Source organism: Lathamus discolor, chromosome 11, assembly GCF_037157495.1.
Source record: "Lathamus discolor isolate bLatDis1 chromosome 11, bLatDis1.hap1, whole genome shotgun sequence".
In the NCBI taxonomy this organism is placed as follows: Eukaryota; Metazoa; Chordata; class Aves; order Psittaciformes; family Psittacidae; genus Lathamus; species Lathamus discolor.
Window position 1 is genome coordinate 8,905,217 of NC_088894.1, and position 15,956 is coordinate 8,921,172.

The 15,956-nt window shown below is 39.6% G+C and overlaps 1 protein-coding gene across 4 annotated transcripts in view; it reads right to left on the minus strand.

Moving 5' to 3' along the window:
* Positions 1-15,956, minus strand: part of LOC136020302 (formin-H-like) — a 58,805-nt gene that overhangs the window by 37,288 nt on the left and 5,561 nt on the right. For 3 of the 4 annotated variants that reach the window (XR_010615275.1, XR_010615272.1, XM_065691286.1), the window contains exons 3-6: positions 6,188-6,292; positions 4,466-4,552; positions 1,700-1,873; positions 166-314 (exon numbers count right to left, since the gene is read on the minus strand). Coding sequence is in view for 1 of the 4 variants with exons in the window: in XM_065691286.1 (XP_065547358.1) it covers positions 166-314; positions 1,700-1,873; positions 4,466-4,552; positions 6,188-6,292 (515 nt within the window). In the remaining 3 variants the exon portion in view is untranslated. Of the gene's footprint in view, positions 1-165; positions 315-1,699; positions 1,874-4,465; positions 4,553-6,187; positions 6,293-9,402; positions 9,499-15,956 lie in introns of all 4 variants that reach the window. The other variant, XR_010615274.1, reaches the window with a different exon arrangement.

Consider the following 15,956-nt stretch of genomic DNA (forward strand, 5'->3'; position numbering starts at 1 on the left):
ACTAACAGCTCATTTCAGTGGTTTCATTCCATGCAGTTTTGGCATCTACATTTTAACTTTAAAAAGACATTAAATAATTAACTTGTTATCAGCAAATTAAAATCTTCTTATCAGAAATTGTAACAAAATCCGCAGCCCAAAGGTCTACAAAAGTGCAGTTCATACTTCACCCATTCAGTGCATGTACAAGTGTTTTGCTGCAAATCCAGCAGTCCTTCATGTATCACGTCACATCCTGCAGGTCTTCCAAAGCTTGACTCTGTTGGTCTCTTGCATGAATTGCTCTGTATGACTCTGCTCAGAAGGTATGTTATCTACATAATAAGTGGCAGCAGAAAGAGTATATTTTCCATGTTAATTCCCTTGAATAAGACATTAATAGGGGGATTTTTCAAGTATAAAAATGATAGACAACACTATGAGCAGCAGCCAAATGGGTAAAATAAATTAATGTAAAATAAATAAGGTCTTTCCACAATGATAAACTACTTAACTGCCATTTGGGTTTATGCTCACAGTGCTAAATCTATCAGTGTAAGGAGAATATAATTTTATTCTGGAGGGGTTACCGTAAAACATTTTTAATTTATTATTTTTTAATTCATATACAAAGCAATTCAGGACAAAAGTTTTGTTCACCTCACTTCAAGCCCAAATAGTACTTGATTGACTTAGCTTGAAGTCTCAAACAGCAGGAAAATGAAGGCTTGCCTAGTTGAAAATAGCATGGATTAAGGTGGGTGTGAATTTAAAGCATTCTTTTTGTTATGTAGGCCCATATTTGAGTGCTTTTACTACTGAATACATGTTCCTTTTTGAGCTCTTCTGCTAAATGTAATCTACTTTGAAATTAAGCTAATCAACCATGAGGAATGGAATGAAAGTTTCTGCACGTGAAGCATTGAGTTTCATAAGGAATGAATCCCTCTCAAAAAGCCCCTTAAAAACAGGTCGCAGAAGTTTGGATGCAAACTTTTCCATGCTTTTTGAGAGCTTGTACCTCAACATAAATTGTGCAGCTGGCTTCAGCACTTCAGCAGTGGGATGACACAAGCTCCAAGACTCAGTCACCACTGAACAGACAGGATATCTGCATTCAGGTGAAGAGCTAGTGCTAATGTCATCACTCCAGTTTCTTGGGTTTCAGTGGAAAGTATAATTATGATAACTGCTTGAAATATGTAATTGAACCTAGAACTCAAAAGGGGCAGAAACCTCAACATGAAATAGCTCATACAAAATCTTACAATACTGAATAATTTAATTAAACAAATATCTAGGTCATTCTCCTTAAAAACATGCATTTTAATAAGTATCTTATATATAGAATAGAAAGTGCTTGAAAAATTTCAGTTAAGATTCAACTGTGCACATTGTCAGTTCTATTTGCTTGTTTTAATACAACCACAGACCAGTTATACTCAGGGTGTAGTTGAAGAAATGCATCCATTTTCATATCATGTCCTGAGCTGGCTTTACATCTTCAACCCTCGTGAACTGTTGCAAAATACTAAGGCCAAACTTTATCCTGAACTCACATTCTCTTTGTTCTATGTGGAAACATACATAGAATAAAGACGTACCTAATTCTTTGCTTTCACAATGCACAGCATAACAATTCCCATTTACGATCAGGACCTGCTGGGTACTACCATGTTGTTATTTATAGCAATCTGTCTGTGGCATTGTAAAAACTTACCTTCCTTTTATCATCAAGAGACACTGCTTCCAGCTCATAATCTTGTCGCCCATGAAACACAATGCTGAAACGCCTCCTTTCAGTATCTTCACAGGCTTTGACTTGTGAGAAAGGGAACTGTTTCTTAATAATTCCTTTTTCAATGTTAAAAATGGTCCTTGTGTTGAAATCAATCTGGAACAGAAAATTCTTCATTACTTGACGCCATCACTGCTCTTCACTGGGAAGAAAAGACAGCATCTCCAATATTTCCATGCAAGGGCATTTAGACAAAGGACAGGCTTAGAATATGTATCTATCTTGTCCATGGAGAGAATTTAAAAAAAATGACATTACATCATCAAGATACTGTACCATATTTGACTTAGTTTCAAAACAAACAGATATTCATTGTGTTTCCCTATCTCTGTTGATTAATATGCATCAATTTATCACTCTGAAATATTATTCCATTTTAAATTCTCCTTGTCTTATACAACCCAGTGCAAAAACGTCCCATTCAGCAGTAGAGGTAGCATAAATTAATGGCATGACCATCTCAGCAGAGATTCAACTTATGCCCCAGTACTAATACAAAGCAGAGGTGGCTATTTCTACAACAGCCACTTCTGTGTCAAGAAAAGACAATACTGTTGACAGATTACTTTCTGATTTAAATATTACTGTGTTTCAGTTTAGATCTTGGCTATCACAGATTTTTTTTTCCTGTATGTGTATATAAAAATATGTGTATACATACAGAGGAAGGGAGCAGTGAGAATCATAGAACAGTTACGGTTGGAAAGGACCTTAAGATCATCTAGTTCCAACCCCACTGCCATGGGCAGGGACTCCTCACACTAAACCATCCCACACAAGGCTTTGTCCAACCTGGCCTTGAACACCACATGAATATGCTGTCTCACAACTACGGCAATTAAAAATTGTTTGCTCCAAAAGAAGATTATTATTCTTCCACTGCACAATCTATATTTGCAGTGTTAAAAACTGATATAGTCAGATTACAGTATGTGTTCTATGTGTCAGTCCCTGCTGAGCAGAAACAGCTTTGTTGACATAATAAGATGAGAATATTATCTGACTGCCCAACTTCAGTGAATACAGCCAACAGAGAAGACAAACTCAGAAGATTCAGATCTCGCTTGGTCTAGATATTTACCTTTGGTCATAAATGATTCTTGGCATCTTCTATTCCTATAGTGCAGACCATGCCAACCAAATGCTACCACCTTGGCCCTTCCCTCCATTCTGTTTATAGCAGGAAATCTCCAAGCAGAACCACTGTCATTATTATCTCTGACTTTTGATGGCTGCTGGCAATTTAGAGAACTGGAATTAAACTACTTCAGATTTTTACACTGATAACTTCCATATATAATATGGCTTTCTCCATTTTTCCATCAGCTTTATGTCTTAACAAATAATCTTTTCATTCCAAAAGCCACTGGATATTGAGAGAAATAAAGAGATTATGCTTTCTACAGTTAAGATGTAGCAAACAAAAAAAACCTCTAGCATGTATGACTTCGACTTGCTCATTGTCAAATTTTGCCCAAACTGCAGGAAAAATTCAGTGAAATCCAGTTTCCTGGAAACAACATGAAACCTTTGTCACTGACTTCATGGAACCGGGAAATCATTATCAGGTGTTATCAACAGAAGTTTGCTTTAATATCATACAAGTCAGTAAAGCTTTAGGGGTTCACAGTGTCAAAAAATACAGTAACCAGAGATGAAGTGCCAAATTAATCTTCTAAGCATCCCCAGGAACATTTCTTTCTAAGGTTCTAGAGAGTGCAGCTGAAACGATGTCCTGTCAGATGGAACAGATACTTAAGTATCATCGGCACACATCACTTATGCGCAAAGGCACACATCGCTTGTGTGCATTTACTGCTGCCAGTGAATAAGAACAACTCCCAGGCAGAACCTATTATAATCAATCATCTTTGTGACTGTCCTGGGTTCAGCTGGTGCAGTGCTGTGGTTTTGACTTTAGCCTGAGAACAACGCTGACAACACCGATGTTTTCAGTTGTTGCTAAGTGATGTTTACTCCAATCAAGAACTTTTCAGGCTCATGCTCTGCCAGTGAGGAGGGGTACAAGAAGCCAGGAGGAAGCAGAGACAGGACACCTGACCCAAACTAGCCAAAGAGGTGTTCCATACCACAGCACGTCATGCCCAGTGTAGAAACTGGGGGAAGTCACCTGGAAGGCTCAGATCGCTGTTCAGGTTGGGTTGGGTATTGTTCGGCAGGTGGTGAGCAGTTGTATTCTCTCCACTTGTTATTTCCCTTATCATTATTATTATTGGTGGTAGCAGTAGTGGTTTGTGTTATACCTTAGTTACTGGAGTGTTCTTATCTCAACCCATGGGGTTTACATCCTTTCAATTCTCTTCCCCATCCCTCCTGGAGAGGCAGAGGGAAGAAGGAGGGGAGGGAGCAAGCAGCTGCATGGTTCTGAGTCACCAGCTGGGCTTAAACCATGACAGTGACCAATCATGGTTTTTAGAGGTAAAATAATCTCTTAGCTCATCAAGTCTATTCTATAGCCTTCCAAGGGACTCAGTAGAGGGAGTTTCAGATGCTAACCCGGAATGCTTTCAGCATAAAAGATAGAAGGTTTTTTAGCATCTTCCACCTCTCTGATAGGTAACTGCACTACAAGGTATTTTTATGCTATCTCATAACATTTGCTGAGCGACCCAAGCACCCTCTAGCTTTTATATCTTGCTTCAAAAGTGAGAATTTTTAAAGTTTTACCTGCAAAATTCGTTTCTGCCACCGATAGTGTTTGTATTTGTAGATGAGGAAGTTAAATTGTGAGCCGGTTAGCAAATCCTGTGAATCCTGAAAAACAGAAATCAGCAATACGTCCAACACTGCTCTAATTTTTGTCCACTCAAACCCAATCGTATTTGTAGCTGAAATCTCCCTTCGCGAACAGTATTCAAACAACACTGGAGGCTTTGCAGAGGGACTCCACATGGAGATATGTGGAAGCATCCTTCTGACTTGATTTTCACAAATATAAAGTATCCACAAATCCTACTGAATTAATGAAGGGATCACGGATTGGGATGGGGGATGAAAGGGAAAGCAGGAAGACAAAAAGGAGAAGAGAGTTCTAATAATTAGCTATCACAAAAACTTAACATGGCAGAAGTAGAAAAGAAACCCTTTCTCACACCGAGAATGTATTTCCACATAGTGTTACACTGCTGAGTTTGTATTTTTGTGACTGCAGCCCTTCTGCAAAACTTGTGCAGCTTTTCTATTAGTATTTATTTGTGCTTCTACTTCTTTCCAGCCAAGAAGTTAATCAGCAGTTCAGAAAGTTATTCTACAAATTCCAAAAAGCACCAGATTTATCTCACAACCACTCTTAGGTCCTGCGGAGCAAAAACAAAACCCGGATTGCATCATTAGCACATGATAAGATTTCACTGTTTGCTGGAGATGCTGCATAAAGAGGCTGGGTCAAAAATCCAGAGCAGAAGGGGAAATAGATAGTGAGAATTTCTCCAAAGAATTCTCTCCTGCCGCTTGTGTGGTGATGATGGGCAGAGATTGCAGTGAGAGAGAGGCTGAGCATGGACTAGGGAGAGTTCAAGGCTGATGTTCTAATACACACAATTAACGTACTCCTCATTCTCAAAACATCTTCACTCACCAGTATCAGTTTCTACTTTTCTCAGGAAAGAATTTCCATACTTTCTATAAAATGGAAAAACGTTATTTTCTGATTGTCAGTGGAGAGATGAAGGTTTTGTAAAAAAATGACACTGTTTTGTCTCAATCTGATCCTGAAATAATCTCTGGACTAGAACTGTCAGTCCCATCTATCTATGCTCAGCAAAGCTATGTTGTTGTAGGACCTAAACCCAATTGTAAGCCGTATTTACACTTATTCCAACTTTTGCCTGATGAAAGGTCAGAGCCATCCTTAAGCAATGTCAGAACTGAAGTCACACTGGCCAAGGCTTTGTAATTTGTAGCCTGCCATTTGTGTGGCCATGCATAATGCTGAGTTATCTGACCTCTTATGGTGACCAGTCATGCCCCAGGGACAGCCCAACACTAGAAGACCCCTCAGAGATTAGATCCATCATTTTCCTGTGGTTCTTCATGATATCATCCCAAGGATTTCACCCCGTATTTATTGTTAAAGTACTTGATGCTACACTTGGAACAAACTCACGTAGACACATCTGATGCAAATTTAAACTACTTAATCAAGGTAATAACATCAATGTAGCTGCAGCATCTACATGGGATACCCATTACTTACAGGTACCCATTACTACAGGTTACAGGTAGCATCAGCCATTAGTCTCTAACATAAACTGGAGTGTAGATGTTTTCCCAAGCTGGGAATACATCTTTGAAAGCAATACAGCCATGCTCCTAATGCTCACCCAGGCTTTCCAGAACACGCTCATGCATTTGAGTGTCTTGGAAAATAGATCAAAGGAGTGGCCTTACCTTTTCAGCATACACCTCTTTCTGTGCCAAATGCAAAGCGTCTTCAACGCTCACTTCTTTATTTTTCACCATGTTCATAATTTTGAGGATTTTTTCTTGACTTAACTGGGGAAAAAAATGTCAATCAAATGGTTTTAGAGACTGTTTTTTCATGTGGCCATTCAGGACACAGAGCACTTGTGACAGTTACAGCTGTGCTAACTGCCATACAATTACAATTTCATTCACATTTCATGTTCTAGCAGCAACCTGCCCAGCAAATATAACGCCCCTTTGAAACCTGGTGAAAGTTCACAACATATCAAATATACAGGGGCTTTTACAATTGCAGAAGATGGGGTGGAAATATCTGCAGATGGGACTGACAGGAGGAAATATTTTTTAGTTAGAAAATCTGGTAAGAAATGAAACCACCAATTTTGCATGCTTGACTGTGTCTTGCCCTTCATGTAAAGTATTGCACACAGACAACATGAAAGCAAAATCAGGACCATTAGAAACTGCAAGGCTGAAGGGTGAGGGGCAGAGGAGGAACTTGATGTTGGTACCAGCAGATAAAGCTGTCTCATGAACTTACCTAAACACGATAACAAGCTGGAATCACACTCCCCCTTTCTTTTCCCCCCAAAAAAGGCTACACACCTTCTTTCAATAAGCTTACACACAACGTATGTCACTCTGAAGTGACTCAGGTGGAGACCGCAATGCCAAACAGGAATCAAGCAAAGAAAAAAGACAAATGGGGGAACCATGGACCCAGAACTCCAGCCACTTACGCTGTTGGTAAAGCTTTTTCACAGACTTTGTAGAAGGAACAAACAACCTCCCTTTGAGACAGACCAAAGAATTTCCGTGTGTGATATCCATCCTCAAGCAGAATTGGGAATTTGGAAGGAGTGTGTAGGTTTTACAACCAGAGCTCAGGAACTTGTGATTTTTTTATCCAGCAGCTTAGCCACAACATTCAATTAGCTGCAATATACAGTGCCTCCTACTCCCCCAGAGAGCAACTTCACCACCAGGATATATGTTACTGCAGTAAAATCTTTCTTTCAAGTAATCCTTTCAAACTCTTCCACATGGACATCCAGGTAAAGAGCTCATCCCAGGAGAAAGGCGAAGGGGCAGCAGAGTTGTCTCAGAGAAGGGGTTCCCCTATGTCCCTATTGCTGAGACTGTCAGCATAGTGACATGTTCAGAGCAGAGTAGCTCAAAGCGTCTCAGCATTGCAAGTAAACCTGACTTTGGCTACCCCAAGGACAATGCAGCAAGACCCAGAGTGGCTTTTGCTGTTCCGGTCATAGTGAAAACAAGGTGAAGAGCTCAAACAAGTACCCCTAGAGAGGCAGGTCAGCTGCCCAAGAGGGGGAAGGTGGATAGAAATCAGTGCTCCTGAGAGGTGCCAGTTGTGCCACCTGACATAACTGCTACCTCCATCAACAGCCACCAAGCTGCTTCCAGACCTTCGACGCAGGCAGCAGGTCTGGCCACCCCGGCAACCCTCACGTCCTGAAAGCCTACAGCTTTCCATATACATAGAAGTATCCCTGCTAAAAACCCCAGAAGCACAGCCCTGCAGCAGAACAAGATCCTCTCCACCCATCCAAGCACCACAGTCACCCGGAACAAGTCTCATGGGCAATGTAAAAATAACCAGTCACAGCACGGAAGTCACACAACAGTAAACCTACAGGTTCTCTTTTTTTCAGAGCCACACTACACCAAACACATTTCAACTTACCAACATCTCAACCGGTTTCTGATCAACAGAAATACTGTGCGTTTTTACTGCCTGCAAATAAAACTGGGAGTAAAAGAAGAAGAAATATTTTGGTTTTAAAGCCTCGGAATTTTCAATGCTAATATAAAGGTAACTTACGGCATAGCTCCCAGCTGCAAATAGTGGTGTGAACAGTGAGGAAAGAATGAAAGCAGTCTGATAATTCTTTCATGCTTGCTGAGGCACAGACGGTTCCTACAATGACCTCCATATTCTGTATTTGAATTTTAAATGGCCATATATTTACACCACACATACTCTGTATACGACCAGATCTTAACAAGATAATTCCCCACTGAACAGGCTCTGTGTAAGCAAACAGAATACGGATAAATTTGAATTGAAAAATTGAGTTTCCTTAAGGCTCTTTTGCTCTGCAGCTTTAAAGTGTAGGTTCCTATTTAGACAGGAAGACTCTTGGTAGGAAGCTGGGTAGTATTTTTGCAACTGTTAGACCCTTTTGTATGGAGAAGGGTACAAAGAATTTGCAGCAGGCTGGCAATGATAACATAAAGATAACATATCCTCATGTCAAAGGCACAGACTGATTAAGAGAAGTATTTATTTCCTTCTCTTCAGTATGCAATTCAACGAAGAAGCTCAGCTCTCATTTGAATTTCACGGTGTTGTCCAGCTGCACAATATATTGCACACATTTCAGGGATGCTTCCTTACAGTGGCCAAGAAAACAGGAGTTTGAACACAAAAAAATGAGGCTTTGATTTTTTATTTTGGTTTCTATAATATAGGTAATCTGGAACACCATCCCTGGTCTTATGCAAGCAGGTTCCATATGCCTTGCAGTGCCCCAAGCACCAAGTACTTTAAGGTCTGTCTTTCTGGCCAAATATTCTATATAGAACCAAGAATCTTTGCCTCCAAATCTCTGCCAAAACCAAGACAAGGGGGGGTTTATTTGGTTTGGGATTGTTTTTACTTTTTACCGAAAAAAAATAATACATTTTTGGCTCTTCATTCTGCTTACCTTCGTCAAAGCCTCCTTAAACTACAGTGAAATTGTGCCCAAGACATTAGAACGACAGGGAACATTTCTTAATTTGCTTAATAAAGGATGAAGAAAAATGTTTTCAAAAAGAAGCAAATCATGCTGCATGTTGCAAATTCAGGAAGGTTAGTTAGCAAGCTACTGACAGTTAGTGCACTCCCCAGAGAGCACACAAAAGGCAGTGCTTGGTACAGGTTATTTTTAACAACACCCTGTTGTTTTAACATCTCTGTTAACTCTCACTGCACATCCTGTAAGCAGGAAGGAAACATTTCAAAAGACAAGAGAGGCAAAGAAAGGCACTTTTCAGCTTATGAGAACTGTCAAAATTATTTGTCAGAAGTCCATCTGGCTCGCTTCGGTTTCTGACAGCCACATGTTAGCATGGTATTTTTACTTGCAAACAAGACTTGAGTAACAGATCCTGACCTTTAGCACTTTGTAACTGTGGGGCTTTTTCCTCAGCACATCACCGTTTCTGTAATGCTCATTCTTGTGTTTGTTTTGGTTATATTTTCATTTTTCCTAAAAAGAAACAATTTTTGTCATATTACCCACTGAAATGCCACTAGGTCAGATCACGTTACATTGCCTGATAAAATGTGACTGGTGCAACACAACAGAATGTTTTTATACAAGGTTGGATAACAAAACTCAGAAAAAAAATGAAATGCTTCTATTATGAAGCATGCACATTAAGGAAATACATGAGATTGTGTTACAAATGCATTCATTTACCTGCCAGGTTAGAGAAGTTTAATACAGATTAAATTTTCATCACCCATCCAAAATTCAGTATAGCCACACAAGTGATTTGAAGGAAAAAAATCAGCGCTCACAATTGAAGGAAGAGTGTGGGGCTCCAGGCACTCTCTGTATCTCCATTACTCTGAAGGGTGAGGCTTTTATCTTTTTGGCCTAGACATGTGTAAAATGTGTTTAGCGGCAAGATATGAGATTTCTGTCTTATTCTTGGGTAGCTGCCAACACAGTATTTTACATGACCCATATCAGGGCTTCTGTTTACCGAGCACAGTCTCACATTAGGCTCTAAGAGGTATGGAGGGATTTGCATGTAGTTTTCATGCTTTGGAAATATTACTGTATTACTTACTCCAGAAAGGTCCCCAGAGCTTCTGAGCGTCAGCCAAGGAAGAGGGGTTCAAGCCACATCATATGAGTAATTTACAGTTGACTGAGCAAAGCAGTGGCAGGCATGCAGAATGTGAGTAATGGTCAAGGATAAGACAGGCTGATGTCTTCCTGTGTCTTTTCTTTCTGACTTGCATCCTCTAGCACACACTGGTTCCCTTTCCTCAGCTGACCACAGGATTGCTCTGACTCCTATGCAGTCAGTGGAGATACCTGGGCTTCTCTAGGTGGTAATTCACAGCATGCAAGACCTGTCTCATTGTCTGACAGCTCTTTCTCTCCATTACCTACAGAGGAATCTGAGCTACATGGCTTTTGCTCAGCTTATTCTTATTCCTTGGAACATCCTACCTGAATCATAATAATATGACAGCAAGCTAATGCAAAAAGACTCCTGGAATGTACACCCATGGAGATATAGAGCAAGAAATCTGGCTGTCAGTCAGCTATACATATGATCTCAATTATTACAAATACTGGCATGATTCAGTGAAACATTATTTCAGGTTTAGTTTGGTGAAGATCATAGCTAATACGCACTGAGCTCTATCATTTCCTGTGACAACAAAACCAAGTCATGCAGAAATCCTGCTCCCTGTACAAATGAGGAGAAATTTTTATTCAAGTCTAGTCAAGCCTTTCACTGTTAAGCATTCCTTACATTTGTCCTTGTTAAACATTAACATTGTTAAACATTCGCATCTGCTTGCTGCAAGGAGTAAGAGACAAACCAGCTCCTGGCTGCCACAGGACCCAGAAAGGAAAGGTGGGCCAAGAAGGCTTCTTCCTCATCCTCTGCACTCCACAATAGCATCTCCTTTTTAGCACTGTTAGGATCAATATGACAAAGGGACTCATCCAGGAGGGGAGAACCAAGCAGTGGCTGTGTTTTTTCTTTACAGAGATATCATGAATTTCTGGACATAAATCTGACTGAATGTTAGTATTGTCCACATAAAAATAAATACTCTACATACATGGCTGACACTTTTTATGCAGCATAGGTCATCTTTTCACTCATTTTGGAGTCCAGTTTTTTGAATACAGCTTTTAAGAACAGAAGATTTTGGTTTCTACCCAGAGCAGCAAGATAAAGTGACTTTGAGCTAAACCCTTCTGGGGATTTTCTGTTGACTCAGTGCCTTCCAGCTACAGTGCATAACACTTTCTGCAAAGCAAGTACAGTGTAGAAGCTTAAAATTAAGTGCCAGCATACAGTACAGATTGACCTGTGATGAAATTTCGAGTAGCGACTTCCTATTCCAAGCTGCACTTTTAAAGAAAACTCTTTTCTTTTCTTTTTAGTCAAAGCCACTGGCTTTGTTCACTATGGATAGTTGCACTCCTTGCAATATTATGCCAAGCTGCACTCTGCCTGCATGTTGACCATGTCATTTAAGTGATTTTAAAGACAGCAGATGTAGTCTGGATTACAGTAAAGCTTAGGGTCTGGTGTTATCAACTTCCGTCTCCTAATGTAGTCACTTCTACCAGGTTTGAACTTGGCCCAAAGTGTACTGTGTGCACTCATATATTTACAGGGGACTAGCTGTCTTCTATGATTGGGGCGGCTGAAAAGCCTTCACTTGTAATTTACATTAAATATCAATATAGATGACTGATGTAATATTTTTACGTGGCAATACCCTCTTTTGTAGCCAGTCATAAAGATAGACCAATCTGACTATTTATCAAACAGAGCTGCTATTCATCAAATAAATTATCCATCTGTAATAATGTTTTGCATTATTTGCTCAGGGCTCTATCTGGCTGAATAGTATCTGTCAACATTTATTCAAAGAAAAAGATATTCATCAAATGGTAGCTTGATTTCCTTGAAAACACTGGAAATTCTGCTGCTCTCAATAGGAGCAAGAGGAGCCCAAAGATATTTTATTGCAGTTTATTTTTTACTGGTATAAAGGGCTATAATGATTAAGTACAACAACAAAATAAATATCTCAAAGAGCTAGTCTCAAAAATATTTAGGAACCTAAGGTATAAACTGGTGCCTAGTGACATGTGTATAGTACAGCAATACAGTACAAACTAGTCTACCTACTAGTCCAGTTTTGAAAACATCCCCAAACTGAGGAGCCTTAATGCCTAAACATTTCTAAAAGTTCCTTCAGAAACGGAGTTTAAATTTTAAATTTAAAAGACTTTAGCAAACCTTGTTCAGCCTATGAGAGGTTATTTCTAATGCAGAAATGCTCCCTGAAGACCCCTCCTTTTGGGAGACCATGTGCTGCTTTATGAGAACTGACAGTGCCTGGTTCGGTATTACACAGCCTCAGCATTACTGTTGTGATGAAGTACCATAGAGCAAGACCTACAGAGAAACATTCTGCAGCAAGCCTCACCTCATAAGAAAAAAATACCATGATGCTTTCCAAATCCTAACTCGTATCGTAAGTCCTGTTTCAGCCAGGCTTGTATTAAGGATATGGGCGATCTACAACAGAGAAGGAGATCCCCTCAGCTGTGCAGAGCCATGCCTACAGTGCTTCAGTTCTTCAGTACTGACAGAGATCAAGTATGATCAGCAGATTAATGGTCATTCTTATTTCTTCTCCACAGCCATTTGGTGTCAATTGTCTATTGAGTTCATTAGTACTGACAACTAAAGCTAAGGTGGCTGTTTCCAAGGGGTAATCTTGGAGTATAAAGCCACAGTTGTACACTTCTACATCTTCAAATAAAAATTCACAGCAGTCTCTGAACAGTATTTTTATGAGTTTTCCACTCACATTTCATTCATATCTCAGTCCAGTCGCTTACAAGTGAGAATTTTGGCTATCTAAAAGCCTGATGTGTTGTAAAATTTATGGATTCTGTGATTTTACTGCTTTGTTTACTTCATGTTAAGCAGGCGCAATATTAAATTAAGTAACCTTAATATGGTATTTGAAATACCTGCTAGGGATTTCCTTCAAATACCTACCAAAATATATTTGCAGGTAGTATTCAAAACAGAAATTAAGAATGCAGAATTCTTAGGCATGTGCAGAGGCAGATCTAAGTGTACTCACCATACAGCAAGCAGTGAAACCTTTCAATTTCTCCTATAGATTACAATGATTGCAATGTCAACGGCCCCATTGATGCTCGAAGTACACCTGGTCAGAATGCTACAGTGAATGGCAGGAAAACATCTACAGAAAGCTTTACATTACACTTGGTATTACAAAGGCTGGAGGCAGGCACCTTGATAAAAATGCAGGAGCTCCCCGTGTGAACTGGCTTCCAGCTTGTACTAATGATTTGTGCAATGAGTGACCAACACATTCAACTTTTCTGTGTCATGTTTAAGCCATTAGTAAATCAACTTCACACCCTCCCCCACCATCACAAAAATGTGGTTTCCTCTAAATTTTGGCCTTCACAAAAACAAATTAAATTTTTCAAATGTGAATAAAGTTAATCCTTTTTAATAAAATAAAAAATAAGGATTTTATGTGATAAGAGACTGACTTGCTGAACACTGATGCTGTTTGAAATCAATTAAGTGAGTGTAATCTGGATTACCTAAATAGAGGCAGTTTACCTTTGAAGTAGCTACTATGGGATGATTTTCAAAAGCCTTCAAGGACAGTTTTACACTAGGCACATTCAGTACAACAGTAAAATGCCCATTGATTTCAGTGCCCTGCCACCACAGAAACATGCAGTATGTGTCCTGAATTTTTCATTTCATATTCATGGACACATTTCATATGTGTCCATGATTTTTCATTTCAGAACAATACTTGAGTGTGAACCCACCTAGTAAGTTCATGGTGTACTGAGATTTAATTTACATGCTATACTATAAAGTGGGCTGAAATAGAATAAAGAAGGGGTTCCTATAGGAGTATTTCAGTTTGTAACTAAGTGTTCTATGCCTTTAGTTACAGTAATTAAAGTAATTCACAGTGATAAGAACTATTGGGGATTATCGTCTTTGCTTGTTAATGTGATAGTCCAATTAATCTTGCGAAGGAACAAAGATTACCAGACTATTTAACAGTGACATCTAATTATTTTGGAGAAAATCATGCATCTTTCTCTTCACAGGCTTACAATCGCATCTTGCACCCTGACATCTTGGAAAAGAAAGATACAGATCAAACAAGAATTGGGCTGCTAGAATTATTAACTGCTGAACAAGATTCGTTTCATTACACTTGATGTTTATTAGATCATATTAGATAACACCTGCTATGGACTATGTATGAAGCACAATAGAGAGAACACAACACTGATTTCATGCACGTCTAACTGAGAATCCAGGGTGTCCATGAATTTTGCATTTTTTTAGCTGGAATGTTTAATGAACAAACACTTCATTATTTCTAATCAAAACAGTCTGAGAATTAAAGGAAAAACCCCAGCGAGCATTCATCTGCTAATATATTGTTTCTGACCTAACTTTTCCCCAGGATTCTGGTTTGTTAATAAATCACCCTAGCAAAACATGTAGGTAAAAAGGGGCTTTTTTTCCTTGCCACTCTCCTCCTACGCTCTGACAGATTTAGTGGAATATGATACTTGTCTCTATAAATGTTTTTTCTATGTTCTTAATACTTCCCTACAGAAGTACACTACATTTTCCAAACAAGGTTGACTTCCTCAGGACCAGTTAGTTGGACACCTATTTGTGCTGGGTCTTTAAGTCCTTTCTTATGCTCAGGAAATAATTTCCCTTCAGAAAGCAGCTTGGAAACATTCGTTGTGCTCCCAGTTTGAGGAACTTGAACAATATTGGGAATGAAACAAGATAGAATGAGCTCCAAATGGCCCAGTAGCGGAAAATTTAACCAAGGGATTTCCCCTTTGTACGTGTGGTAAGGAAGACACCTCAGGGTGTACATCATCCCTGTCCCACAGGCATTTCTTATCTTCTGTTTAATGGGCTGAGTTTTGTTTCCTGCCAAGTAGCAAACATATGAAAACTCGGTGCAACCTCCTTGGGTCTTTCAATCTTGTGTTATACAAGAAACACATTCCCAAGCTTTGAGGTGGTTTTAGACGGAACAAGGAGAGGTGAGCTCTGATTCCCACACAGAACTGTTTCCATACCGATGCTTCAGTCTGCCTACAAGTGATTCTGCAGTGTGGTACAGCATATCTCCTCCAGCAGCTCTGCAGAAACTCACAATCACCCAGGTTCCAAACACCAGCAGGACCAAGGAAGTTGAACTGTCAAGTCCTCTGTGCTATTTGACATTTGATGTTAACTGCAAGGAGCTGATTGTTCTGAATACACATCTGTGCTGAACTGACCACCCAAAACGTGAAGTCAAGCCATTAGAAGCCCCAGAGACAGCAGCAGAACACCAGATTTCTGATTTATATTATAACAACAATAACCCATTCCAGAGACTGCAAGAGCTGCTTCTGAGGCAGGGCGCATGTTCATGAACATAGATAACAAAAGATATGGAATCATTTGGCCTTATTTAAATGGAATTGATCCCTTGGTAAATACACAGTGAAAAAGGTACCTTGGGAAAGACCAGGGAAAAAAAAGTGGAGGGGATGAGGGGGAAATCGATCACCTAAGAGAGGTGTCCTTTAACAGAAAGTCCAATGAAAATTGTAGGGGAAAGCCATGGGGATAAAGTACTTTAAAGTCATTGATTAAAGTAAAGCAGGGTGGAAAAGCAAAAGGTCTGACAATCGTTCCACCTTGCACCATGACTTCATCAGCTCTCAGAAGACTTAGATTAAAGCCTCAGGAAGACAGAGACAAGTTTCCAAAGGAGTTCACAGGAGGTTTAACGCACACATTTTTCTCCAGTGCAGTTTTAGCTTTGCAAGTATTTTGGGGATCATACAACCTGAGCTTT